The sequence below is a fragment of the Dermacentor andersoni genome, chromosome 5, assembly GCF_023375885.2.
Source record: "Dermacentor andersoni chromosome 5, qqDerAnde1_hic_scaffold, whole genome shotgun sequence".
Lineage (NCBI taxonomy): Eukaryota > Metazoa > Arthropoda > Arachnida > Ixodida > Ixodidae > Dermacentor > Dermacentor andersoni.
This window is the reverse complement of record NC_092818.1, coordinates 202,091,281-202,117,670: the sequence shown is the minus strand read 5'-3', so window position 1 is coordinate 202,117,670 and position 26,390 is coordinate 202,091,281. Positions and strand designations below refer to the sequence as shown.

The window sequence follows — 26,390 nt, the reverse complement described above, 5'->3', positions numbered from 1 at the left end:
AGATGCGTAACCCGGTGGTGGCTTCTTGGATGACATTTCTGAATGTTTTTCAGCAGAATGGCGAATTTACCTTCACCTTCGTGCATCCCTCTTCTATGTCATAATCACCCGTCATGACACTTTTCCGTTACCCGTTTCCCCTGCCCCTGTGCAGAGTAGCAGGCTAGAGCGCGCTAGCTCAGGTCGACCTCTCCGCCTTTTTTCAAAGAAAGTTTATCTCTCTCTCTCTCTACTGTTTGTATACTTTGAGTGCCGATCGGTTCGCTATGAAGGCGCACTCAAGAGTGCCCAATACATTTTACGTCTCCGTTTGCGACCCAGGACGGTGTACACCTGTGCTCGATCGGAGGACTCGATGTGCCGAAACGGAGGTGATTCTGGGACCATGCCGTACACCACCTTGTAACAGAAGAACATATACCGAACCTGATGACATCGGTTTTGATAACATTGCTCAAATAAAATGTCAGCGCGATGAAAATGGAAAACAGCAACTTTCAGGGCAATTCCAGCTGCAGCGCCGCTTTCAAAGCTGATAGCAGCCGCAGACTAAAAAGGAAGCTTTAGCTCGGGTGCTCCTATCTAAATACGTGTAAAAGGAGAATTCGTTTTTCTCGGCAACCACTGCACTATATTTGGCGAGGTTTGTTGCATTTAAAAGAAAAACTTAAAATCTAGTGACTGCTGGTTTCGAATTTCCGAGTTAGGTCGTCAAATTTTTATACAAAATCGGCAAAAATCGAAAATTTTCAAAAAACGAAGCTATCAAGTTTACAACTTTTAACTCAACAACGAAGAAAGGTAATACAATTCTGTGAATTGCATCTAATAGCACATCTAAAGCGGACAAAATTGATATGTTACACATGAATATAAAAAAATTTTGTAACATGGAAATGCAGCTTTTGCAGAACCCTTGTAACCAACGTAACAAATTCACGTAAGATGTAAAATGACAAATCGGATTTGCCCGCTTTGAATTATCTAATGGATGCCGTTTACAGAACCGCGATATCAGTTCTTGATGCAGACATATTAACTTTAAAACTTCGTGCTTCTATTTCTTTCCAACTTTCAAATTTTCGAAAATCCTTTTAACAAAATTCATGCCCTAAATAGAAATTCTGCTCCCAACAGTCACTATAAATTAACTTTCTCTCTCAATTGCAACAAATTTCATTAAAATCGGTCCAGGGGTTATCGCAGAAAAAACGTTTTTTGCATTTTACATGTGTTTGAATAGGCCGCGTCGGAGTTGGGCCCGAGCTAAAGCTTCCTCTTAAGCGAACGTGTAAACTTACGTGCAAAGCCCCCTTCGTCCGCATATTACGAGGACTCCCATATTTTGTCTTTATTGCTACTGTCGGTAGTGACGTTCAAAACTCCTCCGCGCATAGTGCGCGTGGGAAAAGGTTGGCGATTGTGCTCCTCGAAGGCAGCCTGGAACGCGAGAGCGCTGGCCGCCGGCTAATGAAGTTGACGGTGTACGCCCGTCTCATCGAAGGACAGCCCGTGTCCGTGAGTGGCCTTTTCCGTGCCGAGGCTCAAGGCTCCGAGGCGCGCCGTTCCGCGCACACCACGCGCGCCCCTCGGCCCTGTTCGGCCGCGGTTGACGGATTGATGGCTCATCGACGAAGCGACGCCGGGAATATTATGCGCGCCGCCGCTCGGCCTACTGCCGCATCACCGCCGCAGCGAGGTCACAGCTGACAATCGGGACGATCATTGCCTTTTGGGAGAGCGCTGCTCTTTCGGTGAGCAATTCGCATTTTGAAGCGAACAACGTTTATCTTTACGCCAGTGAGGCTTTGATCTCCAGAATAATCTCATACTTGCCAGGATCCACCTTGACGTGAGCGCTGTTGAATGTTCATAGAACCGAGGTCAGTCGTCTGCTGAGCGATCTGGCGCGGCGTAGCCGCCGTCAGCGACGATCTTGGCGCTGTTGTCGCGACAGGTTCAACTTGCTTCGGTCGGCGGCAACTGTTGCGCTGGGTGGAAACGGCAGCTTGCGTGAAGAGTCCGGCTCCTTTAAATTACCTACACCGCTTTTGACGCGTTTATTATGCTATCATGTTGTATGCCTGGCTGCACGAGCTGGCGTGTAAAACGACGCGTGCGGCGTGGCCACGCGCGATTATTCAATTCGACAGGAAATATATCACGAGTCTGTCGTGTTCGAATGGCACGAAGATGGCAACTCAAACACGTATTTCCACATCATTAAGACCGGGACGGCGATTGCACGCCGGGCATGGATACGTTACGCTGCTCTGCACAACATTGAGGCAAAGGAGCGCGAGCCTGGGACTGAAGACGACGACGCTTCAGTGACTGGCCTGCTGTGGACTTTGTGTACATGCTGTAAATACGTTTCCCGCATTGCTTCTTATCTTCGGAAGAATATCAAGCTTTTCTCCTTAATTTCAGGGAAACGAAAATTATTTTTCAGGAGATGATGCGCCAACAGAGACAGCGCACTAAGAAAGAACAGTGACAGGACAAGGTGCTACTTGCACTTGTTTATTGGGGTCAAAAGCGGCTGAATATATAGACATGGGCAAGAATCACAAGATTAACGAAAATAAAAAACCTATCTAGAGCATTCTTTCATTTGTGTATATATTCAGAGACGAAGTGCTGACACCGGCGTCCCCCCCCGCCCCCCCTCATCTCTTATTCTGGTTGGCCTCCATCAGTTCACGCGCCACAATATCTTCGTTTTTAAACATGATTGCTGTATCATGAAACCTTGCTTCACATACTTGCTTATTCTCATTCCGGCAGGCTTTTCATTTCGCGAATGCATTTCCCGCAGGCTTTACATTTCGCGAATGAGAGGCCACTGAACTCGCCGATAATAATAATAGTGATGATGACGACTTAAAAAGCAATAGCCCATACCCACTGTAGCGGACAGGTGCTATACTATAAGCGAGAGGAGAACGAAGCGACAACGAGAAAGAAGTGCGCCCGGGTAAACAAAAGGAGGTCGCTGGCATGCGGCCAGTGCTGCTTGTGATGCCAACGACGCAGCATCCGACGACGCTCGACGTTCAGCGCACGCCTTCCTTCGAGGTGCGTCAGTGTGACTTGGTCGCGCGTTCACCGACCCATTTCTAGCCTGCTGGTGATTAACAAACAGCCACGTAAACTCGCGCGTTTAAGAGAGGTATCGTGCTTCTTGACGGTTCTCTATTTCCGTATTTGTTCAATGTCTAACGTACGCAATCAACAATGCCAAACACAGCTCGCATTCAAGATCCGTCTTCTATGGGGTTGATAATGTTACTGTGGGGAATAAATTAAAGCTTTATAACTATCTTAAGGTTACGCCATGCATGTGCCAGCTTCGGAAACTTTCTCTCATCAATAAAATCCGTGGTATTTACTTGCGTTCTGTGAGATGAGTCAATGCACCGTTTTTGCTAAATTATTGTAAGCAGCTAGTGGAGTGACATGATGCTTGTAGACTATACCTAGGCTTGACGGATTGGCATCATAAATCACCACAGAGAGATCGCGAAGCGCATTCCTTGTTTACTGAGAGATGGTACTTGCTGGCCAGGTGACGAATCGCTTGAGTTCGGCGCAGCGCCTTTCCCGCGCAATACCACTTTTTCTGTGAGTCCCGAAACCGGTTAGAGAGACAACGCGTCCTCTTGGGAGCAACTTCTTGTGTGTACCGTTGCAATGCATTATGGGATCGAATGTATAGAACCGTATTGTATCCGCAAACACATGTCACGCCACTCGATAGCTGAACGCAGATTATATATAGTTTTCATGTGACGTCACAGATGTAGCTTCTCGTAGTGCCAGCACCCAAACATGGCGGCTACGATGACATGAATGCACCTATCATTACGTGCACATCGTTTTGCCTTTTTGAAAATGAACATTTTCACCTTATTATCACTGTTATCGACTTGTCGCTTGGTGCAAGACGCATCTTTCGTGCTGTGGTGCTGTCACGCTCCTTGTTTACGCGGCTTTTCGGCAAGTTACTTCCCAAAGATGACGCGAATGCAAACTATATACATGCGAAACACTAAACACCTCCTGCGTACACAGGCACAGCACATATTCTTTGAATTCCACGTAAAAAATCATTAATGCTATAGCTCAAGTCCTATGAAATAATTTGTACTTCTATAATGCTTGCAACGCTCAAATTGTAAAGGCTTAATTGTCAACAATTTACTCTGCTTTTCCATGCGTACTGTACAGTTTGCGTCGAGGGCTGTAGTTTCGAGAGGGTTGAGTTTGCTGTTCGCAGAGTTCCACACTGTCGGTGCGCGCCTGCCACCCATCGACGAGGTCAAATGCAAGAAGAGAAAGAATACCACTCGTGCACTTCGCTTTGTGTGCTTCGTGTACTTCGAGGCATTCTCGGTAACCAAAACTATGCTCGAGCCTTACAATACGGCGTCTCTCGCAGCCCCAATATTTCTTTGCGAGTGGATGACTCAATCGTTCACACACGCACACACACACACGCACGCACGCACGCACGCACGCACACACACACACACACGCACGCACACACGCGCGCGCACGCACGAAAGAAAACGAGTCGAACTGTTCAATAAGCCTTACTGAGAAAGATGTCAGTATATTTATCCTCTCCACGCTTCAACGCGTACAGAACACAAAGCAAACGAGCGAGAAAGCGAGACCACCTCTTGAGCGATCACGCTCAGCTTGGCGCGCACGCAGCTTTTCTGCATACTATATGTAGCGGCTGCTTCTTACAGCTTACATTGGTGGTAGCTCTGCAAGCGTTTTCAATGCTCCCGCAACGCATCTGCGTTGTTTTATTTTCAAGAATCTCAGGTAGAAGACTGTTCTATGGCCTGTCCTTGGAGAGCCGCAGTCGGGACTGGAGGTGGCTCCTTCGAGGGAAAACTACCAGCCTGAACGAGCCATGACGAGCAGCGCGAGCGACGCACCTGTGACCAAGTCCGACTCGCTTCCCGTGAGCGACGAAGCGTTGCCAGCTCAGCCTTCGCCCAGCAGCGCTCAGACCTCGGCGGCAGAAGGGGCAGTCAGCGGCGGTTCCGCAGTCGCCGATGAGCACCAGCAGCAACCGGCGGCGGCAGCCAGCGGCGGGCACGAAGGCGAGGTGGAGCCTAGCGATGCGTCCGTCACCAAGGAGGAGATGGAGCGGTACATCAAAATTTCGCGTGACCTGAAGCTGCGTCGTGGCTCGCTCATGCCTCCGGGCGGCACGTCGGGCAAAGCCATCAACGCCACGATGACCGCGCCCTTACCCCTGTGTGCTGGCCTCAAGAAGAAGGCCAGCCTGACCATGGAGGCGCGCGTCGAGCTCTATGGCAAAGGACGCGTCAAACTGTCGTTCGATGGCGTTTCAGAAGAGGGTCAAGCGGCGGCCGGCATGGGCGGCGTGCAGCAACAGGCGCCGCTCCACCAGGACGAGTCGGCCACCAGCTTGGTGCGCCGCGGCGGCCCCTCGACGGCGATCACGCCACGCAGGCTGAGCCTCGAAGACCGCGCACCTCCGCCCCCGCCGACGCCAGCGCCTTCGCTAGCATCGCTGCAAAAGCGAAACAAGTCGATGGACTTCGGCACTATCCCGCTCAAGGACGACGACCATCCAGAGCCGTCGAACCCTGTCTGACACGGCGTGACGGAATCACGAGTAGCATGTCGTTGTCGCGAGCCATCTGAACGGTTCTCAGGGGCGAGCGTCTTCACAAGTTCCATCGTTATCGCTTGCCGCTAGAGGACAGTTTGGGGTTTTCGCATCCAACGTATGTGATCGAGGTTTCTTTAAATTCAGCCTGGAGCGCCGTCAGTTACTCACAAAGCCTGAGCCCCCTGCTGTTTGTTTTATCAGCAATTTTAACATTTAAGTGTACGAAGTGGATGCGTAAAATGCGTTTTTAGTAAAGGTCTGCCGCTTGTATGACTATGTTTCTAGCTGAACGTGCTAATCATGGTCATGCTATCAATAAAATAGCTGGAGTTGCAAGATGTGCTTGTTGCGGTTTAATTATTGAGTTTCTTGGCCCCTTTCCCACGAAAGACCACAAGTGCCTCTGGCGCAGTACCGACGTTGCCCAACTCTTATATAGGTTGAAAGGAAATCGATCAGCTTTCTTTAAGTCAGATCATCGTGCTTGGGAACCGTTCATGAAGACAGGACTAACCAAAGCCCCCGTAGGAGACATCCACGCACAGCTCTGATGCTTAAGGTAGTTGTAGCTTTTAATGCGTTAGGCTGTCAGTGTGTAGGCTGTCACTGTAATACATTAGCCTGTCACCACTGCCACTGGGTAGACAGTGGTAACGGGGTTCGAAACTAACCATTGGGCTACCTTGGGTCGCTGAGTGGGCGGTAGTGTGCACATACGTGCCGCTCTTCGACGAACCTCTTTCACGCCGACACGGGTTACTGTAGACGCGGGACTGCGATGTACCGCACTTCGAAAAAGCTCTTTGACGTCGAGTTGTAAAACTGCAGTTAGTTGTAAACTGCAATCCAACCAAAGGACCAGGCAGGATTCCGTAAAAGCTACTCAACAATAGACCATATTCACACTATCAATCAAGTGATAGAGAAATGTGCAGAATATAACCAACCCTTATATATAGCTTTCATTGATTACGAGAAAGCGTTTGATTCAGTCGAAACCTCAGCAGTCATGGAGGCATTACGGAATCAGGGTGTAGATGAGCCATATGTAAAAATACTGGAAGATATCTATAGCGGCTCCATAGCCACCGTAGTCCTCCATAAAGCAAGCAACAAAATCCCAATAAAGAAAGGCGTCAGGCACGGAGATACGATATCTCCAATGCTATTCACAGCGTGTTTACAGGAGGTTTTCAGAGACCTGGATTGGGAAGAATTGGGGATAAAAGTTAATGGAGAATACCTTAGTAACTTGCGATTCGCTGATGATATTGCCTTGCTTAGTAACTCAGGGGACCAATTGCAATGCATGCTCACTGACCTGGAGAGGCAAAGCAGAAGAGTGGGTCTAAAAATTAATCTGCAGAAAACTAAAGCAATGCTTAACAGTCTCGGGAGAGAACAGCAATTTACAATAGGCAGCGAGGCACTGGAAGTCGTAAGGGAATGCATCTACCTAGGGCAGGTAGTGACGGCGGATCCCGATCATGAGACGGAAATAATCAGAAGAATAAGAATGGGCTGGGGTGCGTTTGGCAGGCATTCCCAAATCATGAACAGCAGGTTGCCATTATCCCTCAAGAGAAAGGTATATAATAGCTGTGTCTTACCAGTACTCACCTACGGGGCAGAAACCTGGAGGCTTAAGAAAAGGGTTCTACTCAAATTGAGGACGACACAACGAGCTATGGAAAGAAGAATGATAGGTGTAACGTTAAGGGATAAGAAAAGAGCAGATTGGTTGAGGGAACAAACGCGAGTTAATGACATCTTAGTTGAAATCAAGAAAAGGAAATGGGCATGGGCAGGACATGTAATGAGGAGGGAAGATAACCGATGGTCATTAAGGGTTACGGACTGGATCCCAAGGGAAGGGAAGCGTAGCAGGGGGTGGCAGAAAGTTAGGTGGGCGGATGAGATTAAGAAGTTTGCAGGGACGGCATGGCCACAATTAGTACATGACCGGGGTTGTTGGAGAAGCATGGGAGAGGCCTTTGCCCTGCAGTGAGCGTAACCAGGCTGATGATGATGATGATGACGATGATGTAAAACTGCGTATGTGCCACTTGGCTGTGCTAGTATCCAATGAACCTCTTTGATGCCAACTTAGGTTCATGTGCTAGTAAGCGTGTGCCTTTCTTCAATGAACGTCTTTGACGCCAACTTGGGTAACTAGGTATGTCACATTGGGAATGTGCCGTTCTACAGTGATGAAAAAGATCCCTAAATTTCTGCGATTCTGAGCGGAGTTGAACCCATGTCACAAGAGTCTCAAGAACAGCAACCTCGACGCATTAGCAGGCTAGGCCTGCATGTGTCGCTTTAGATGAACACATTTTATGCCAACACTTCAGCTAGCTGCGCTATGAATGCACCGTATGTGTGCCGCTCTTCAATAAACTGCTCACCAACTTGTGCCGCCGTGTGTGTGCCACTGGGTGTGCAGCAAGCGAGGGAACAATTCTCAGCGTTCGCACGCACCGGCGACGCTTCTTGTCTCGGAGCCCAGACGTGTGCATGCGCACTGCCCCTGTGTTGGAATTCGATGTGCTTAATGTACTCGACCACGTAGTACGGTGTGAACGTAGAAACTAAAAATTGGCTGCGGCTTAGCTCAGCTAAACCTGGATATGCAAAGCGAAAGCTTGGTTTAGTCTGGCTAAGTCTTGGTTTCACTTGGTTAATCGTTGATTTAGCAGTAATTATTATACTTAGGTATACAATCATTGTTAAGTCAGGCATGACGGATGTGCGTAGGTCGGTGGCTAGACATGACTGGGATTAGGCTTGGGTAGACACGCATCGATCGGCGGTGAGACGCCTGTTGTGCCACATGGAAAGCGCAAGTGATAGACATGCAAAGAGACGCCGCGAACAGGCGCAACGTCGAAGCACAAAAGGGACAGGGCGCGAACGCGGTCGCTACAGAGATGTCGACGCTGCGACGCCTGTTGCATTCTGGACCCTCTCCAGTGAAGCAGCTTGCCGGGCGATATCCGCGGGGGGGTCAGACGCCGCTTGGCGACGACGGCTCAAAGCCTCCCTCTCCCGAACAACGCTCAGGGAAGACGGCCCGGCCTCGCTCTCATCCATGGCCAAGCTCGCACTGACTAGGCGAGCGCGGCGCACCTCTTAGCCAGGCGCGCGACGAGTCACATGGCCAGGCGGCGACTCAGCTGCGGAGAGCGCATGTGCCAACCCGGCGACAGTGGCGGAGCTCGGCGCGGCGAGCGACGCGATGCGTTGCCAAGGCTACGGCGCAGCTGGGGTCAAACGAAGGTCAAACTGCTGCCGACGGCGAAACTGGGCTCGACGCGGTTAGTAAAGCTTTCGCTTTAAAAAATAATAATAACCCGCACCACTTTAATCGCAAACCTCGATAACATACTCCTCAGGAAAACTCGAAAACGTTACTCGCAGCGCAAAAGTTGAAGGGTTGCTCAGCGGCGTTCAAGACATTAATGCTTTCGTATTCACAACTCATAAGAAGTGCCTGGGTGTCCTCGGTCATTTTGCAATTTGTCTTTTTATTTTTACAAGTAGTCAAGTTACTATGTACACGTAAGCCATTAAGAAAAAGATTAGAGGAATGGCGTGCTTAAGGTATCACAGATGACGTCCCGAGACAGGCCAACCATCAACAATCTTGTTTTAGGAGGTGACGTCAATATAAACATGCTGTCATCTTCTCCGCTGCAAAATGATTTCCACACTCTAATTACAACTTGCGGTTTTTGAAATACAATTTCTACAGCAACACGCATAACTGTTGACAGCGCCTCCTTATTAGATGTGTTCATATCAAATATAAATATTCATTCATTAGAGGCCGACGTTCTGTACACTGATATCAGTGACCATCTAGGCATTATTCTACTAGTGAGTAAAATCAATCGTGTGACTCGGAAAACTAAGGAACCAGTTTATATTCAGTCAATTGCGCCATCAAATCTGTAGGCTTTTCGCCATGCCATTGCTCAGCAAACTTGGTATCGCGTTTATTGTGTACAAGACAGCGACTCTGCATATTCCGCTTTTATTAATATTTTAAACCATTGTATGCTACGCATTTTCCATGCAAAAAAATTACGAGGCCACCTAAAGCGCGGAAACCTTGGCTGACCCCTGAGCTTCTTGACATGATTAAACAAAAACATGTTTTATATGCCAAATTTGTGAAATCTAGGGATGAAGCCTTGCTTAAGGTGTTTAAGAAATACAGAAACAGTTTAACAAATAAACTTAGAACTGCCAAAGATGCTTATTTTTTAGGAATATTTAGTGACCCTGCTAACCAACGAAGTGATGTACTTTGGCGCAAATTGAATGCCTTGTTACAGCCTAACTCTTACTCAGCTATTCGTGATATATTGGAACATGATGGGCAACAAATTTCTGGAGATGCAGTACCAAATGCATTTAATGAAGTCTTTACTCTAGCACCGCAACAGGACCTAGAACATAGCCTCACTAACTACGCTCAGTTTCTACCAGTAAACAGGAATGGAGCATCGCTTTTCCTTGCTCCAACTACTCCCCCTGAAGTTTTTTCGTGTATCAGAGCTACAAGCAACAGCAAGTCACTAGACGCCGACGGTATCCAGATTCGCCCTATAAAGTATGTGCTCGATATTATAAGCCCTATTCTAGCCCATTTTTATAACCTAATATTATCAACAGGTGCCTTTCCTAAGAGAATGCAAATTACCCGGGTTGTTCCCGTCTTGAAGCGCGGTGATAAAGCAGCATTAAATAATTATCGGCCTATATCAATAATTCCAGTATTTTCTAAGGGCATTGAGAAAATAATGCATGTGCGATTACTCTCATTCTTTAACCGTCACCATTTGATTGCAGACTTTCAACACGGTTTTAGAAAGCACCGCTCTACGGAAACAGCCCTCCTGAGCCAAAAAGAAATAATTTTAGATGCATTCAGCCGGAAGCATATGGCACTAGGCATATACATAGATTTCTCTAAGGCTTTTGATTTAATTAATCATTCCATCCTTCTTAACAAATTAGAAATGTATGGTGTACGCGGAACCGCCCACTCGCTTATGTCATCTTATCTGTCCCACAGATCACAGTTCGTAGATGCCAGTAACACAATATCTTCAAGGAAGCCAGTTATCCCTGGTGTGCCGCAAGGAAGCATTTTGGGCCCACTTTTATTTTTGATTTATATAAACGACATTGTACGCTGTACAGATAACGCTACATTCGTTTCGTATGCCGATGACACAACCGTTTTTATTAGAGGCAACGTGGAAACAGATATAGAAATAAAGGCTAATAAGACGCTGTCTGACTTAGAACGGTGGTCCGTGATAAACTGCTTAAAAATCAACCCTAAGAAAACAAAAGTTATCTTGTACGCGCCCAGAGGAAAGTTGTTGACAACTAATATGAATTTGTGTCTGGGCAGTGAGCAGTTAGAGATAGTGAATTCCGTTAATATCCTTGGGGTGCGTTTCACAAAGCACCTTACCTGGAATGAGCATGTCGATCATCTCCAATCTAAATTGTCATCTGCCATTGGTGTTATTGCTCGTCTGCGTCGCTTACTCCCGACCAAGGTAAAAATAATGCTATGCAGTGCTTTAGTGGTATCTGTCATGCAGTACTGCATCATGGTGTGGGGCACAACTGGTGTAACAAACTTGCAGAAACTACATTTGCTACAAAAAAGAGTTGTGCGTTACATAGCTGATGTCCATTATACGCACTCCACAGAACCACGTTTTTCTAAATATGAAATTCTTCCTGTATTTTGTTTTTACAATTATAGGTTGATGTTGTGCTACAAAGGTTCCGTAAAATTTGGCATTGATGATACAATTCATCTGGGAAAACTTCGAGAAAATACAAATATTCGACAGACCCGACATAAAGAAATGTGGTTCGTACCCACCCCAAGAGCCTCCTATGATGAGCAATCTTTATCTTATACATTACCTTCGCTTTTAAACCTATTAGACCGACAAAATTTTGATCCCTCCAGAAACCGAAACTCTCGCATTAAACGTTTTTGTCAACTTATTTATTTGCAAGAATAGACCATGCCTTCTTATTCTCCTAATTTTGTTCCCCACTGTTATTTATGAGTGTTGATTATTTCTTGTCGTCTTGTTTCACTCTGTATTACCCGTTACATTGTGATGCTTTTTTCATTTCTTGTGTATGACTGGCTGTCATCTTGCTGTTATGCCAACTTACAAGGGGTCGGGACCTCGTCAAGCTGTCCAAGCTTTTAGTCCTGTACTCCTCCTTTTTTTAAGGAAATAAAATGATTGATTGATTGATTGAAATGTACCATTCTGCACAGTATTGGCAGAGGCGGCTCAAATTGCAAGAAGCGTCACCACTGCGATCTATTGGAATGCCGGTGTTTAAACCTTAATATAAAGATCCCACGGTTTACACAGAGTACCCTCCTGCTTGAGTGCATTTGTACCCAACTACCAAAATTGCTGCGCGGTTCCCCTTTAAGCAAAATTTCTATGAAACCTTTTATGCGGAAACGTTATGAAAGGCGCCCGAAATTTCCTCCCGTCCCAAATGCTTTGAGGCCCTCTGTGGAGCCCACAGCGAGAGCGGGTCGTTCTTCCGGTCAGCCAGGATGCGTGCGACAGAAGAGCGGCTCACTCTGCCGGAGAGTCTGCATGCGGCGCGTCATGCAGCGCGGGCCACCGCTGGTGCTCTTGCTGGCGTTGGGCGCCAGCACAGCGGTTTGGCTCTGGCTCCACGGCCACTTCAGGTCAGCGCAGAAAAAGGCCGACAGGGTTTCCTTGGAGATGTACGCCATCCTTCCTCTCGAGCCGGAACCATCAGTCTGGTGAGGCATCGCCCTGCTCGCGCGTTTCACATTACCGTCGTGCCACCAAGATGTCTAAGCTCTGTACTCCTAATCCTGCAGAACAGGGCCCTTTTTTCCAACCGAGTGAGCCACCGAGGGTTGAAAACCATGTACTGGCTGTTTGTAGAGTCATGTGTTCTTTTGAACGATTCTGGGAAAAGCAGAGATAACGACATTAGCAGATCTAGTATGCATACTTGAAGTAGAAATGCAAAAAGTGTCAAAGAATAGCAAACACCTGTAGGCCTGCGATGTTTCGTAGGTGCAATCTTTCGCTGATGCTATTGTCATCATAGAGCCTCCAGATGTTTACATATCTAGCGTTTAAAGATTGAGATGTTGAAACATCGAGACCTCGTCTTCTCTGAAAAGTTTATTGCCGCTTTGGTAACGAAGCATAAGATTTACCAGATTCGAGTAACATGACACCAGACATGTACACGTTACAGCAAAAGGTAACCGCTTACAATTACAATTACTTGATTAAAATATGTCATTTGAATACAGTTACGAAATGCTGCCTCGGGAAATAATTAAGGAATTACTCAACAGTAATCGGTTACCTTTACGTTATTCTAAAATTTTTGTAACATTGCATAGATGCAGTAAACAAAACGAGCTCGCCTAGGCCCTTTCAGTGCGTCCTCTGCAACCCTTCATACATTGCTTATCAGCGCTAACAATTTCTTTAAAAAACATTCGTTGGTCGTCGTCCCTCGTTTTTGTTGTGGAGACATCGGCAGCGACATCAAAAGGTTGCCCTGTGAGGTGAAGGAGAGGGCGGCTAAGCAGTTCGCTCGATGTGCGCGCTGGCGCTAGGGCGGCGTCGTAGCGTGTACGGATCTTGCGGACAACATTGTGCTTCTATACTCAGCATCTGGGTCCTCTATGAAGCGCAGTGCTTTATTATTGCTAAGACTCAGTGAAGGCACTCCCGGTTGGGCCAATGAAAAGTTTAATAAAAATCGTCCGCGTGTGATTTCCTGGCATTAACGTCCTAAATAGTCTTCGCATTGAGATATGTCAATACATCGGCCATCAGCTGGCGGAGCGTTAAGATGAGGAAACAAATAGTGAGCACCCGTGTTTGCCTTTCTGAACATTCACGTTAACGAAGCTCTGCATGGCACGAACCCGGGAGTTCTGCTGTAGCTTTCGCTGCATTCAGGTTCTTAAAGCTGCGTCGCTTGTTATCGCTTGCTTTGTCAATACAATAATTAGTTACCTGTAATTGGTAAGTGGGAAAAAGTAATTAAGTTACAGTGACTGTTATCGAGTAAACAAAGTAATGGTAAATTACAAAAAAAAATATCATTACATGTAATTTGTTACGTACAAGGCTGCATGACCCACTCCAAAGCGCAAGCCATTATTTAAGCAACATTGACTCGATTCATGAGAAGTTTCACTTCCTCACGTCTGGCTCTGGTCGTCGTTCAAAAATTCCTCGCCGTTTGCTCCTACTTGTTGTTTGGTCTCATGTGCGTGTGCGTTCGTAGACTGACGCACAAGAGCCCGAGGAAGGTGGGCGTCAGAGAGCGCATGCGCAGCTGATCGCTTAGGCGTGCACGTGGCGGCGCCTGTGCCATCGACCAGGCTGGTTTCCGCTTGATCTATATTTAGCAACTGCGCTGTAAACATTGGTTTGGATATATAGTTTCAGAGGGTTCCAGCGTGCGAGGGAAAACGCCGGCGCGAGACACCTTGCCGCTGCGTGCCCCGCCACGGGCTCCGATACGTCGAGCTGGAATGCACCTTCAGCGTTTACCGAAAATTCTGGCCTCGCTAGGGCTCCGACGTGTTACTGCGCCAACTAAGTGGAGTTTTGCTGCGTCGGGACTATGCCCGCACTGATGCGCCTTTTGCTGACTACACTATATCAATCAAGTGCAAATAAAAAGGCAGCTTAGCCGGACACAACCAAACGGCTTTGAAGCTGTGCATTATGCTGATGATCGTCATCACATGACTACTGAAATGGCCAAACGCATGAGAACCCTGCTGATGGTGCTTTACGCGTCCTGAGCCTGCCGTATTGCGCATTTTTTTCAGTTGCAGGCGCTGCTGTCTGTGTCAGATCGGTCGGTCGCCGGTCGGGCTCTCGCAGAGTAGATTCCTCCACTTTACGAAGAGAGGCAGAAGCACTTATTAGGTCAGACTTATTCCTTACGTGGTCTTCATTACAATGAATGAAATTATTTATGTACAGCAGCTATTTTCAATATTATGAGCAACTAACCAATGATTAATAAATTGATTGATTTTATATTGGTTTATCACAAAACATGTGATGGTAGGCGAAGAGACATTCATGGGTGGCTTGAGGGAGTCCTTCGCCCCCATACTGACAAAGACAGGAGCAGAGGCACAAGCATTTTGTTTACGTTGTGGTACACTTTGACAAAACCATTATATTAAACACAACATTGTTATGCACTTTAACGAAAACATCATATTAAACACATCACTAGTTACTGCCCTACACAGTCGTCATGCATTAGCATGCATTACTTCACATCAGCATTATTCACCAGCACAACTATTTGTTACAACGTAACCATTGTAATAGTGCCACTTAAGAATATAATTAAACACAAGTCAAGGATCGCTCTAGAGGTCAGTTTTAGGCTTGAAGGAACGCGTGCAAGTCAGCTAACTTTACTTCGCGAATATCGATTTGTTTTTATTGTAGTCATTTAGTAGACGCGAAAATTTCTTGTGAAGCATTTGCCGACCATAACCAGTGCGACAATACGGAACATTCTATATTTTTGTTCTTGCCTTATGTAATACTTTGAACCCCATGAATAGAGAATTACGACAGTCGTAATCTAGGCGATAGTCACGCAGCAATTTGTACTCGTATGTTTCTGGTGCTTTAATTATTCTAAATTTTTTCAAAGAGCTGCGCTAGGATTCAGAATTGGGACATTCTCAATCGTTCTCAAAAAGCTTTCTTTTTTGCATTACTAATAGCCGCGAAAGGTTTGATCCTTTAGTAGTCCCCCAGACCGAATGACAGTAGCTTAGATACGATGCAAACAGGGCATTACAGATCAACAATTTTACTGACTGCGGAAATAAGTAGCGGTTTCGATTCAGAATTCCCGTTATTACACCTCACTTTTGTAATATCGCATTGACATGCTCATCCTACTGCAGTGATCCTAAAAAATGCACAATAAGTAGCCTAATAGACCTAACTAGCTCTATCTTGAGGATGTGAGAGGTCAACGAGCAGTATGCACAAGGAAAATGTCATGCAAAGCAACACGTTCCATTACAGCAAAACCTGAAAAGAGAAGTTAAACACTTCACCATAAATGTATTCCAATCTTGCTGACATTTATTTTTATTGTAAATGTCCTTCAAGTGCATGATCATCTGACAGAGATGTGCTCATGAGAAAATTGTTCATTCTGTATTTCAATCTTGCACACGAGTTTTCCATAGGCCATGCAGGCCTATCAGTAAAAAAAAAAACATATTGAATGGTACGTCATCACACGGAACAAGAAGATGCCGGACACTGTGAGAATATAGATCAGTCTTCCTGCAAATTTCTATGTAGGACGCCACAGAATAAAACAGTAGACTTACAGTCAATAAACCAGTGTTCAATTTCAGGCACGTTACAAAGGCGAGTTATTTGACGAACCGAAAGTATTCTTTTTCCAAAGCAGTGTTCTAACGGTCAACGTTTGAGTGTGTCATTTGTACAAGAAAAAAGAAAAAAATATGTTTTGTGGAACGGCAATATGGCAATTTGTGCACTCTTGCAAGTACGTTTTGTCCTGATAATCTTATATATATTGATCGATATAATGGAGGCGGGAACAACATTGATATTGTTACGCTCCCCGGAGAGGGTTAAGGGGCTGCTTTAATGATCGCCAAGGCACAAATAGCCGTCGAAATTGCAGAAGCAACGTCGTCCTCCTCTTTTTGCACTCTCGCTTCCAGCGTATTTTTCCTTCAGTGCCCTTTTGTAACACTCCTCCTCTCGCAGACGGACGTCGCTGCCGTCGACGCTCGCTCCACCAGATGTGCTCCACTGGGGTAGAGGAAGAGGAGGTGTCGCCTCGCGGGGGGTATATATATATATGCGCTTCGCCTCAGTGTATTTAGTCGTTATGGAGAGCGCGAAAGAGACGCGACAACGACAGAACGAAGCGAGGAAGAGACAACGCGACGCCAGAAGAAGCGTCGTAACGAAGATGCGGCTAGAAAAAAATGGCTGTGGCTTAGCTAAGGTTAAGCCCAGGATGCGTAGCATACTAGCCTTTATTTTAGTTGTTGAACCACTGTTTAGCCTGGTGAACTGCTGTTGCTTGGCTATATTTGGTTCGGCTAGACGAAGAAACAACTCATGCGTTACTCTGCTTCGCCTTCAAGAGTGGAACGCGACAGCGTTCCCGTCAACCCGCCAAGGGGTGTAAGACAATGGGCTACGGCGCAGCGACTACGCGCCCCGCATTGGACGCGGTGAGCGTCGAGCAACGCAGCGTTCGGCGCCGCAACGAAATGTGCGCCTGAGCAAGCGACGCACGCCTGAGCCTTAGAAACAGCTCGTTTCTAAGGCAGCACCGCATTCACTAGAGGCGCTTTTGTACCGCTTTGAAGCATCGTACTCGAGGCTCAGTGGTAGCGTCTCCGTCTCACACTCCGGAGACCCTGGTTCGATTCCCACCCAGCCCATCTTGCAAGAGGTGAGCCAAAGCCACCTAGAAACAAGCGCAGCTGCTTATATACCGCCGCGACGCCGCGAGCGACGGCGCGAGTTGGAGCCCCGTTTCTCCTCTGTCGTGACGTCACGGTGTCACGTGGTCAGCCTTGAAGGCGACGCCGCGAGCGACGGCGCGAGTTGGAGCCCCGTTTCTCCTCTGTCGTGACGTCACGGTGTCACGTGGTATGGCATGGGGTCAAAGGTCATTGAAGGCGACACCGCCGCGCCTGAGGAGCTGGGTTGAGCTCTAGTAATATGCTTCGCATAAAAGTCGCGCCCGGAGCGACTCTTCAACTGCGGAAGAGACCGCTTTGAGTTCTCAAGAGCATCGGAATGAGACGCTGCGTAGACGACGTGCTGAGGAAACGGAGAAGAACGTACAAGAAGACTCGAGACACGGCGGCTCGCCGACGCAGCTATAAGAGCTCGCTTGCACTCTGCGGCTACCGAAGAAGAAGCTCAAGCTCAGAGCGTCGGAATGAGACGCTGCGTAGACGACGCGCCGAGGAAACGGAGGAAGAACGTAACCACAAGCGTAGCCATGCAGCTCTTGCTTTCGCAATTCAACTAGGGTTAATAAGGGCTAAACCACAGGCAACTTTTTCAAAAGGGGATCTGCGGGGCTTTTCCGGCTGCAGGTTACCGGCTGGAGCTGAGGTAGGTCGCTTGTGGCTCCGGCACTGTGTACAACTGGCCACGTAGGTGTCAATTGTTTTGCGCATTTGAGGCCAGTAAAATCTTTCTTTGGTACGACTAAGTGTTCGCGCGGTCCCTAAGTGACCTGAGGTCGGGTCATCGTGCGTAACGCGCAGAATAGATGTGTAAAGAGACTCCTGCACCACCAGTAGAAAGCGGGCGCCCGTCGTTGAGAAGCCCTCTTGTAAAGAGAACCACCTCGAACGCAAAACCGACCTGCAGTTATAGGCCCTTGTGTGGCAGAGAAAAAAACATTCAAGTTCGTGTCTTTGCGCTGCTGTGCGGCGAATGTCAAGGCATGGGGAAAATCAGGCGAAAGGGAAGCGATAAGGTGATCAAAGTTCTCGGCTTCACAATCCATCGTAGGTAGTTGCATACTATAAAGGCAATCCGCGTCAGCGTGTCGACGGCCATGGACTCTTGCACGAAATAGTGAACACATATTCCTGTAGACGAAGGGCCCATTGCGCGAGGCGACCGGATGAGTCACGAAGATTGACCAGCTAGCACAGAGAACGGTGATCTGTGACGATGGTGAACGGGCGACCATAGACGAACGAGCGAAACCACTGCACGGCAAATACTACTGCTAGGCATTCTTGTTCCGTCACAATGTAGTTCCGTTCAGGTTTGCTTAAACAACGGCTTGCGTACGCTACATGTTCGTTGTTCCTCGAGCGCTGAACGAGGACGGCCCCGATGCCGACGCCACTTGCGTCTGAGTGAATCTGTTGGTGACGAAGAATCGAAGTGCCGGAGTATTGGCTGTGAAGTTAACAAAAACTTCAGCTGGCGAAAGGCGGCTTCACACTCAGGGGTCCACTGAAACGGAGTGGTTGTAAGCAGATTTGTCAAAGGGTGAGCGACATGCGCGAAACCAGGTATGAACCGCCGGAAATATGAGCAGAGCCCTACGAAGCTACGAAGCTGTTTGACAGATTGAGGATGCTCGAACGATTCAACGGCTGCCATCTTCTGTGGATCGAGTCTAATGCCATCGTTATCGACGAGATGTCCTAACACCACAGCCTGTCGCTCGCCAAAATTACTTTTTTTTTGGGGAATCCAGCTCAAAACCAGCCTTTGCGATACAGTCGAGTACAATAGCGAGACGAGGGCTGTGCTCCTGATATGTGCTTCCGAAAATTACTACATCGTAAAGGTAGCACATACAAATCTGCCATTTCAAACCACGCAGAATTGTACCCATGAATCTTTCAAATGTCGCCGACGCATTGCACAATGCGAACGGCATGACGTTGAATTCGTACAGCCCGTCAGGCGTAACGAATGCTGTCTTTTCCTTGTCAGCTGGGTGCATCGGAAGTTGCCAATAACCTGCTCTCCGATCCACGTAAGAAAAGTAGAAAGCGGAATGCAGACAGTCGATGGCGTGATCAATACGGGGCAGTGTATAGATGTCTTTCTTGGTAACGGAATTCAGGCGGCGGTAATCAACGCAGGATGTCCACGTACCATCTTCCTTCTTCACAATAATGACCGGGGTGGCCCAGGGATTTGCCGATTCTTGAATTACTCCCTTTCCTAGCATCTCTTGCACTTGCTCGTAGATGATGCTGCGCTCTGACGGTGCCACCCTGTAAGGTTTCTGCCGTATGGGATGGACCGAAGCGGTGTTGATCTGATGACGTATTCGAGACGCTGGAATTAGAGGCATTTTGCTTCTTTTCGAAAAGTCGAACACTTTCGAGTGCTTGGAGAGAACGCCCAATAGTGTATGACGACCGCTTTGACTAAGTGACTTGCTAATTACTTGTAGAAGTTGTGAATCTTCTGAACCTTGAGAGTCTAGCTGTTCATTGTCGCCTGTAGCAGCAACAAGCGCAACCAGCGTCTTAGAGGATTCGGGTTTGAATACAGCGAGTTTCATGCCACGAGGCAACACTGCAGGCTCTATTGGACTATTAATGGTCCACTCACTTTCGCGTCCTTCGACTACAGACACCACGCAATGGGGAAAAAAGTTTTTTTTCACACAAGTCAATTAAATCGGTTCCAGCATGACATCGAACGTGGCAAGGTCGTTACTAGAAGAGGTCACTGGAACGCACAAAGCAGAAAATGCAGGAACGACCGTGCCCTCCGAGATAACAAAGATGCATTCATCACGCGGTGAATTCTTCAACAGCGCAGCTGGGAAACTACTGCGGCCGGAAAGTGCCCACTTCTACAGTCAACAGTTGCTCCACACTCCCGTAAAAAATTGATTCCCAAGATAACGCCACGTGTAGATCGCGGAATAACCGCGAATTCTGTGGGGAACACTGCCACACAAAGACACGTCCACAGTACATACTCCCACACGACACAACGCATCACCGCTCACACCGCGGAATGTCACACCACGGCTTAAAGAAAACATCACTTTCAGTCCAAGAAGCCTCTTAAATTTGACACTCATCACAGATATTGTCACGCCTGTATCCACGAGTGCCATGGTAGGTACGTTATCAACAAGTACATGAACTTTGTTCTTGAGCATAAACACTGACGGGGGTATCTCTGTCGACAGTGCGTGGTATCTTGCGGCCTCACCCCCACTGGCCGCATCGACTAGTTTTCCGGCGGTGATGACTGCGTGCGTCGCCGCGGCGATGGGGATCGTGGAGCACAGAGAGCTCTTGGCGGCGTTAAGCTTCGACTAGAGGCTGGCGAGGGGTAGCGTAAACCGAGAGGTGTGCATGGTGGCCACGGCGTAGAGTACGGGCGGTCGAAAGGCTGGGAAGACATGTGCAAGGGCTCTCGCTGGTACGAAGAGCGGTAGTTGCAAAAGCGCGAGATGTGACCCGGGACGCCGCTGCTGTAGCACACCGGAAGAAGTCGAAGCACATGTGGCAGCTCGGAGTAATGAGGCCTTTCAGAAAGAATTGACTGGTAGTGTCGCTCTTCACGGGCACGGTAGCCAGCCGAAGTTCGTTGAGAGAAACGGTACGAGCGAAAACGATGTTCGTAATTGGAGGGTGGCCGATATGAGTAACCAGATCGCAGTGTTCCTTGGTATTCATCGACGACATCTGCTGCATTAACTGATGGCTGCCACGGAGCCAGAGCGACCGGCGTTCGCATGCCTTCTCTTTCTGTTGCACAGCCGTCCTGAAAGCCACTGGGGCTATGAGATATTTGCTGACATCGAAGCAGTTCTTCTCTTACAATCTGCCGTATTGTCGACGAGAGGTCAGTAGGCGGCATTGTATCAACAGTGGCCACTGTTGGCACGTTCGACAGACGGTCAAATTTCAGAACTATCCGTCGCATCTTCAGCGTTTCAAAAATGCGACAGTGCTGCATTACTTCGGACACGGAGTTCAGGTCCTCTCTGCCAATCAGGAAATTGTACACGTCTTCGGCTATCCCCTTAAGAACATGTCCAACTTCGTCCTCGTCAGGCATCTTGGGATTCACTATCTTGCACAACTTCAAAATTTCTTCTATATATGTGGTACATGTCTCCCCTGGAAGCTGTGCCCTCTGAGTCAATGTCTGCTCCGCGCTCGCTTTTTCTTCGCGTTAGAATCGCCCAAGCACCTCTGCACTTCCTTGCAAAACGATCCCAAGTTGTGAACACGTCCTCGTGGTTTTCTTACCACATGAGAGCGGTGTTAGCGAAAACACAACATGACTGAGCTGTGCTGCCGTGTCCCAGCCGTTGCTTCTGCTCTTGAACTCGCTTGTAGTTCCTGAGCCACTCATCAGTAGTCTGGACTTGGGACATCATTTCAATCGGCGAAGGCGGAAGTCCGCAAGGCGGCGGCTGCAGCGAAGTCCAGGGAGTAGAGCTTCCGTCGTTGGGTTCGTCTTCGTCTTACCCCGCACCATCCACGAATCTGTTACTGTCTCCGGGGAGGGTTAAGGGGCTGCTTTAATGATCGCCAAGGCACAAATAGCAGTGGAAATCGTAGAAGCAACGTCGTCCTCCACTTTTGCCACTCTCGCTTCCCGCCTATTTTTCCTTCAGTGCCCCTTTCTAACAATATAAAATTTCTATAAAGATGTTCTTCGCAACATAGTGATCAAACAAACTGTAAAAAAAGCAAACGCTCAGAAAAGCAATTGAAAAATAAACCTCACGCATGAAGCCCCATAAACAAAGACTAGAAAATTAATTCGAAGGAACCACCAATTCTGGCAGGAATTGGCAGCAATGTACCAGGTAACCTGCAATAAGGTTTGTAATATCAAATGAAAGCTATCCATAAAAAAAAGGCTGCCTGTGGTTTAGCTCTGGTTAACCCTAGTTGAATTGCGAAAGCTAGAGCTGCATGGCTACGCTTGTGGTGTTAGCATGTGGTTACGTTCTTCCTCCGTTTCGTCGGCACGTCGTCTATGCAGCGTCTCATTCCGAAGCTCTGAGCTTTAGGATCTTCTTCGGTTGCCGCAGAGTGCAAGCGAGCTCGTTTAGCTACATCGGCGAGCCGCCGGGTCTCGAGTCTTCTTGCACGTTCTTCCTCCGTTTCCTCGGCACGTCGTCCACGCAGCGTCTCATTTCGACGCTCTGAACTTGAGGGTTCTTCTTTGGTTGCCGCAGAGTGCAAGCGAGCTCGTTTAGCTGCATCGGCGAGCCGCCGGGTCTCGAGTCTTCTTGCACGTTCTTCCTCCGTTTCCTCGGCACGTCGTCCACGCAGCGTCTCATTTCGACGCTCTGAACTTGAGGGTTCTTCTTTGGTTGCCGCAGAGTGCAAGCGAGCTCGTTTAGCTGCATCGGCGAGCCGCCGGGTCTCGAGTCTTCTTGCACGTTCTTCCTCCGTTTCCTCGGCACGTCGTCCACGCAGCGTCTCATTTCGACGCTCTGAACTTGAGGGTTCTTCTTTGGTTGCCGCAGAGTGCAAGCGAGCTCGTTTAGCTGCATCGGCGAGCCGCCGGGTCTCGAGTCTTCTTGCACGTTCTTCCTCCGTTTCCTCGGCACGTCGTCCACGCAGCGTCTCATTTCGATGCTCTGAACTTGAGGGTTCTTCTTTGGTTGCCGCAGAGTGCAAGCGAGCTCGTTTAGCTGCATCGGCGAGCCGCCGTGTCTCGAGTCTTCTTGCACGTTCTTCCTCCGCTTCCTCGGCACGTCGTCTATGCAGCGTCTCATTCCGAAGCTCTGAGCTTTAGGATCTTCTTCGGTTGCCGCAGAGTGCAAGCGAGCTCGTTTAGCTACATCGGCGAGCCGCCGGGTCTCGAGTCTTCTTGCACGTTCTTCCTCCGTTTCCTCGGCACGTCGTCCACGCAGCGTCTCATTTCGATGCTCTGAACTTGAGGGTTCTTCTTTGGTTGCCGCAGAGTGCAAGCGAGCTCGTTTAGCTGCATCGGCGAGCCGCCGTGTCTCGAGTCTTCTTGCACGTTCTTCCTCCATTGCCTCGGCACGTCGTCTATGCAGCGTCTCATTCCGGAGCTCTGAGCTTTAGGATCTTCTTCGGTTGCCGCAGAGTGCAAGCGAGCTCGTTTAGCTACATCGTCGAGCCGCCGGGTCTCGAGTCTTCTTGCACGTTCTTCCTCCGTTTCTTCGGCACGTCGTCCACGCAGCGTCTCATTTCGACGCTCTGAGCTAGAGGGTTCTTCGGTTGCCGCAGAGTGCAAGCGAGCTCGTTTAGCTGCATCGGCGAGCCGCCGTGTCTCGAGTCTTCTTGCACGTTCTTCCTCCATTGCCTCGGCACGTCGTCTATGCAGCGTCTCATTCCGGAGCTCTGAGCTTGAGGATCTTCTTCGGTTGCCGCAGAGTGCAAGCGAGCTCGCTTAGCTGCATCGGCGAGCCGCCGGGTCTCGAGTCTTCTTGCACGTTCTTCCTCTGTTTTCTCGGCACGTCGTCTACGCAGCGTCTCATTACGACGCTCTCGAGAACTCAAAGCGGTCTCTTCCACAGTTGAAGAGTCACTCCGGGACGTGGCACGACTTCTAGCCGCACCTTCGTTACGACGCTTCGTCTGGCATCTCTTGAGCGCATTGTCTCTTCCTCGCTTCGTTCTGTCGTTGTTGCGTCTCTTTCGCGCTCTCCATAACGACTAAATACACTGAGGCGAAGCGCATATATATATATATATATATATATATATATATATATATATATATATATATTGTGAGACGAGGTTTAGGTAGCCAGTCCCTTCTTTATTCTCTCTCGAGAGCCCCACCACCAGGCCCCAAAACGGTGATGATGAGTATGTACAGGTGAGAATATGAAGCGTATGAATAATGCTCACACTAATTTCCCCGCACGCGCAAGCGGCCAGCCAGGCCGCGACTTACCCAGGAGGGGAACGCCGAACGAATCATTTTAGGCGCGAAACGTGAGCGATCTCCGAACCACGACAACGATGGTCGGAAGAAACGTCTACGGGAGTAACGCGATAGTTCACGGGGGATGTTTGTTCATTAATAATATAGGGTCCAAGGAAGCGGGATTCAAACTTCTCGCACAAACTGGGTGTACGAATGGGCGTCCAAAGGAGCACTTCCTCTCCAGGACGAAAGGAGACGTCGCGACGAGAGATGTAACGTTGCTTGCGATCTAGCTGACTGACTTCTGTGTTGAAGCGAGCACGTTGACGGCATTCCTCAAGTCTCGAGACGAACTGTTCGGGTATACTGGCCGAGGTGTTAGTTGGGGCATTGAATAAAGCGGCGTCGATGGTGAATGTCAGTGAACGGCCATAAACTAGGTAGAAAGGTGAGTATCCCGTAGTTCGTTGGATAGCGGTGTTGTGAGCAAAAGTCACGAAAGGTAAAAGTTCGTCCCAATTGTCGTGGTTTGGCCCGATATACATTGATATCATATCTATTAGTGTGCGATGAAATCGTTCGGTTAAGCCATTTGTTTCTGGGTGATATGCGGATGTCGTCTTATGAACTGTGCCACAAGCTCCGAGTACTTCTGTGAGCATTGTTGACATGAAAGTCTTGCCGCGGTCGCTTAACAGTACACGAGGTGCACCATGGCGCAGCACAATGGCATCTAGAAAGAAGGTGGCAACGTCGGAGGCCGAACTAGAGCGTAGAGGAGCGGTCTCTGCGTAACGTGTGAGCTGGTCAACAGCTGTCACGATCCATCGATGACCCGCTGGCGTAATGGGCTGAGGGCCGACTAGGTCTATCCCAACGATGGCAAACGGTGTCTCGGGACATGGGATGGGCTGTAAAAGCCCAGCAGGAGGCGAAGTCGGTCGTTTCCGCCGTTGACACTGAACGCAAGAAGCGACGTACTTGGCCACAAAGGTAGACATGCCTGGCCAAAAGAAACGGCTCCTAACGCGGTGGTATGTTTTGTGGAATCCCAAAGGGCCAGCAGATGGGCCGTCGTGCAAGGCTTCACGGACTTGTGTGCGCATCGAACGTGGAAGAATAGGTACCCAGCGGTGTCCGTCGGAGTTGTAAATGTAGCGGTACAGCACATCGTTGTCAAGCTTAAATAGTCGCAGTTGTCGACGTAATCTGGCACTTGGTGCAGATGTAGTTCCGCACAGGCGTTGGATAATGCTGTTGCAGTAGGGGTCAGAACGTTGACACGAGGCGAGGTGAGTAACGCGAGTGGAAGATAACGTGTCAGTAACAGATAGTGGTAATAACGGTAATAACGGGAGTGACGACTTAGTCTCATCATCAAGTGGCGAGCAATTGATAGATGTACTCGAAGCTAATAGTGGCAGCGGGCAGCGAGAGAGAGCGTCGGCATCTTGATGCTTTTTCCCAGACTTGTAGACAACGTCAAAATCGTACTCTTGTAAGCGTACCACCCAGCGACCAAGTCGTCCGGACAAATTTTTGATTGACGACAACCAGGATAAGGCGTGGTGGTCAGTTATGACCGTGAAATGGCGTCCGTAAAGATATGGTCGAAATTTTTGGATCGCCCAAACTACTGCGAGACATTCCTGTTCTGTGATCGAGTAATTCTTTTCGGCAGCTGTTAGTGCGCGACTGGCATAGGCAACAACTCTCTCTCGTGAGGTGGTATCACGCTGTAAAAGTACAGCACCGATCCCATGGCCACTAGCGTCGGTGTGCAAGCAAGTTGGTGCGTTCTCATCGAAGTGACAGAGGACAGGGTCGGTGGTTAATGACTGCTTGAGGGCTTGAAAAGAAAGTTCGCAGCCATCTGTCCAAGGGAAAGCAGTGCCCGACGTGAGCAACTTGTGTAGCGGCGACGCCACGGCCGCAAAATGACTGATGAAGCGGCGGAAGTAGGATGCCAGGCCCAAGAAACTTCTTAATTGCTTTTGATTTTCAGGGCAAGGAAAGCGAAGCACGGCAGCAACCTTTTCGGGATCTGGTCGAACGCCATCTTTGCTGATAAGATGGCCCAACACATTGATGTTCTTTCTGGCAAAATGGCATTTCTTTGTGCTGAGTTGGAGTCCAGCATTGGAAATGCATGTGAAAACTTCGTCCAAGCGCTCAAGGTGCTGACGAAAAGTTGTAGAAAAAATAACGATGTCATCTAAATAGCACAGACAGGT

At 48.5% G+C, this 26,390-nt stretch overlaps 2 protein-coding genes across 4 annotated transcripts in view; both read left to right on the top strand.

The window, feature by feature from the left end:
• Positions 1 to 2,515: 2,515 nt before the first annotated feature.
• Positions 2,516 to 8,656, top strand: LOC140218651 (uncharacterized). The gene is made up of 2 exons (XM_072288501.1): positions 2,516 to 3,078; positions 4,829 to 8,656. Exon 2 carries the CDS (start codon positions 4,928 to 4,930, stop codon positions 5,639 to 5,641), a length of 714 nt encoding a protein of 237 aa, XP_072144602.1. The 5' UTR covers positions 2,516 to 3,078; positions 4,829 to 4,927; the 3' UTR covers positions 5,642 to 8,656.
• Positions 8,657 to 8,869: 213 nt separating this feature from the next.
• The window catches only part of LOC126532265 (alpha-(1,6)-fucosyltransferase-like), a 61,335-nt gene continuing 43,814 nt past the window's right edge, over positions 8,870 to 26,390 (top strand). Inside the window, exon 1 of one of the 3 annotated variants that reach the window (XM_072288500.1) lies at positions 8,870 to 12,497. In XM_072288500.1, the coding sequence (XP_072144601.1) occupies positions 12,282 to 12,497 (216 nt within the window). In that variant the 5' untranslated portion in view covers positions 8,870 to 12,281. The remainder of the gene's footprint in view (positions 12,498 to 26,390) is intronic. The other 2 variants (XM_055071559.2, XM_055071560.2) reach the window with 2 other exon arrangements.

Coding starts and splice junctions, on each gene's coding strand:
- LOC140218651 (XM_072288501.1), top strand. CDS start 4,928: ATGACGAGCAGCGCGAGCGACGCACCTGTGACCAAGTCCGACTCGCTT.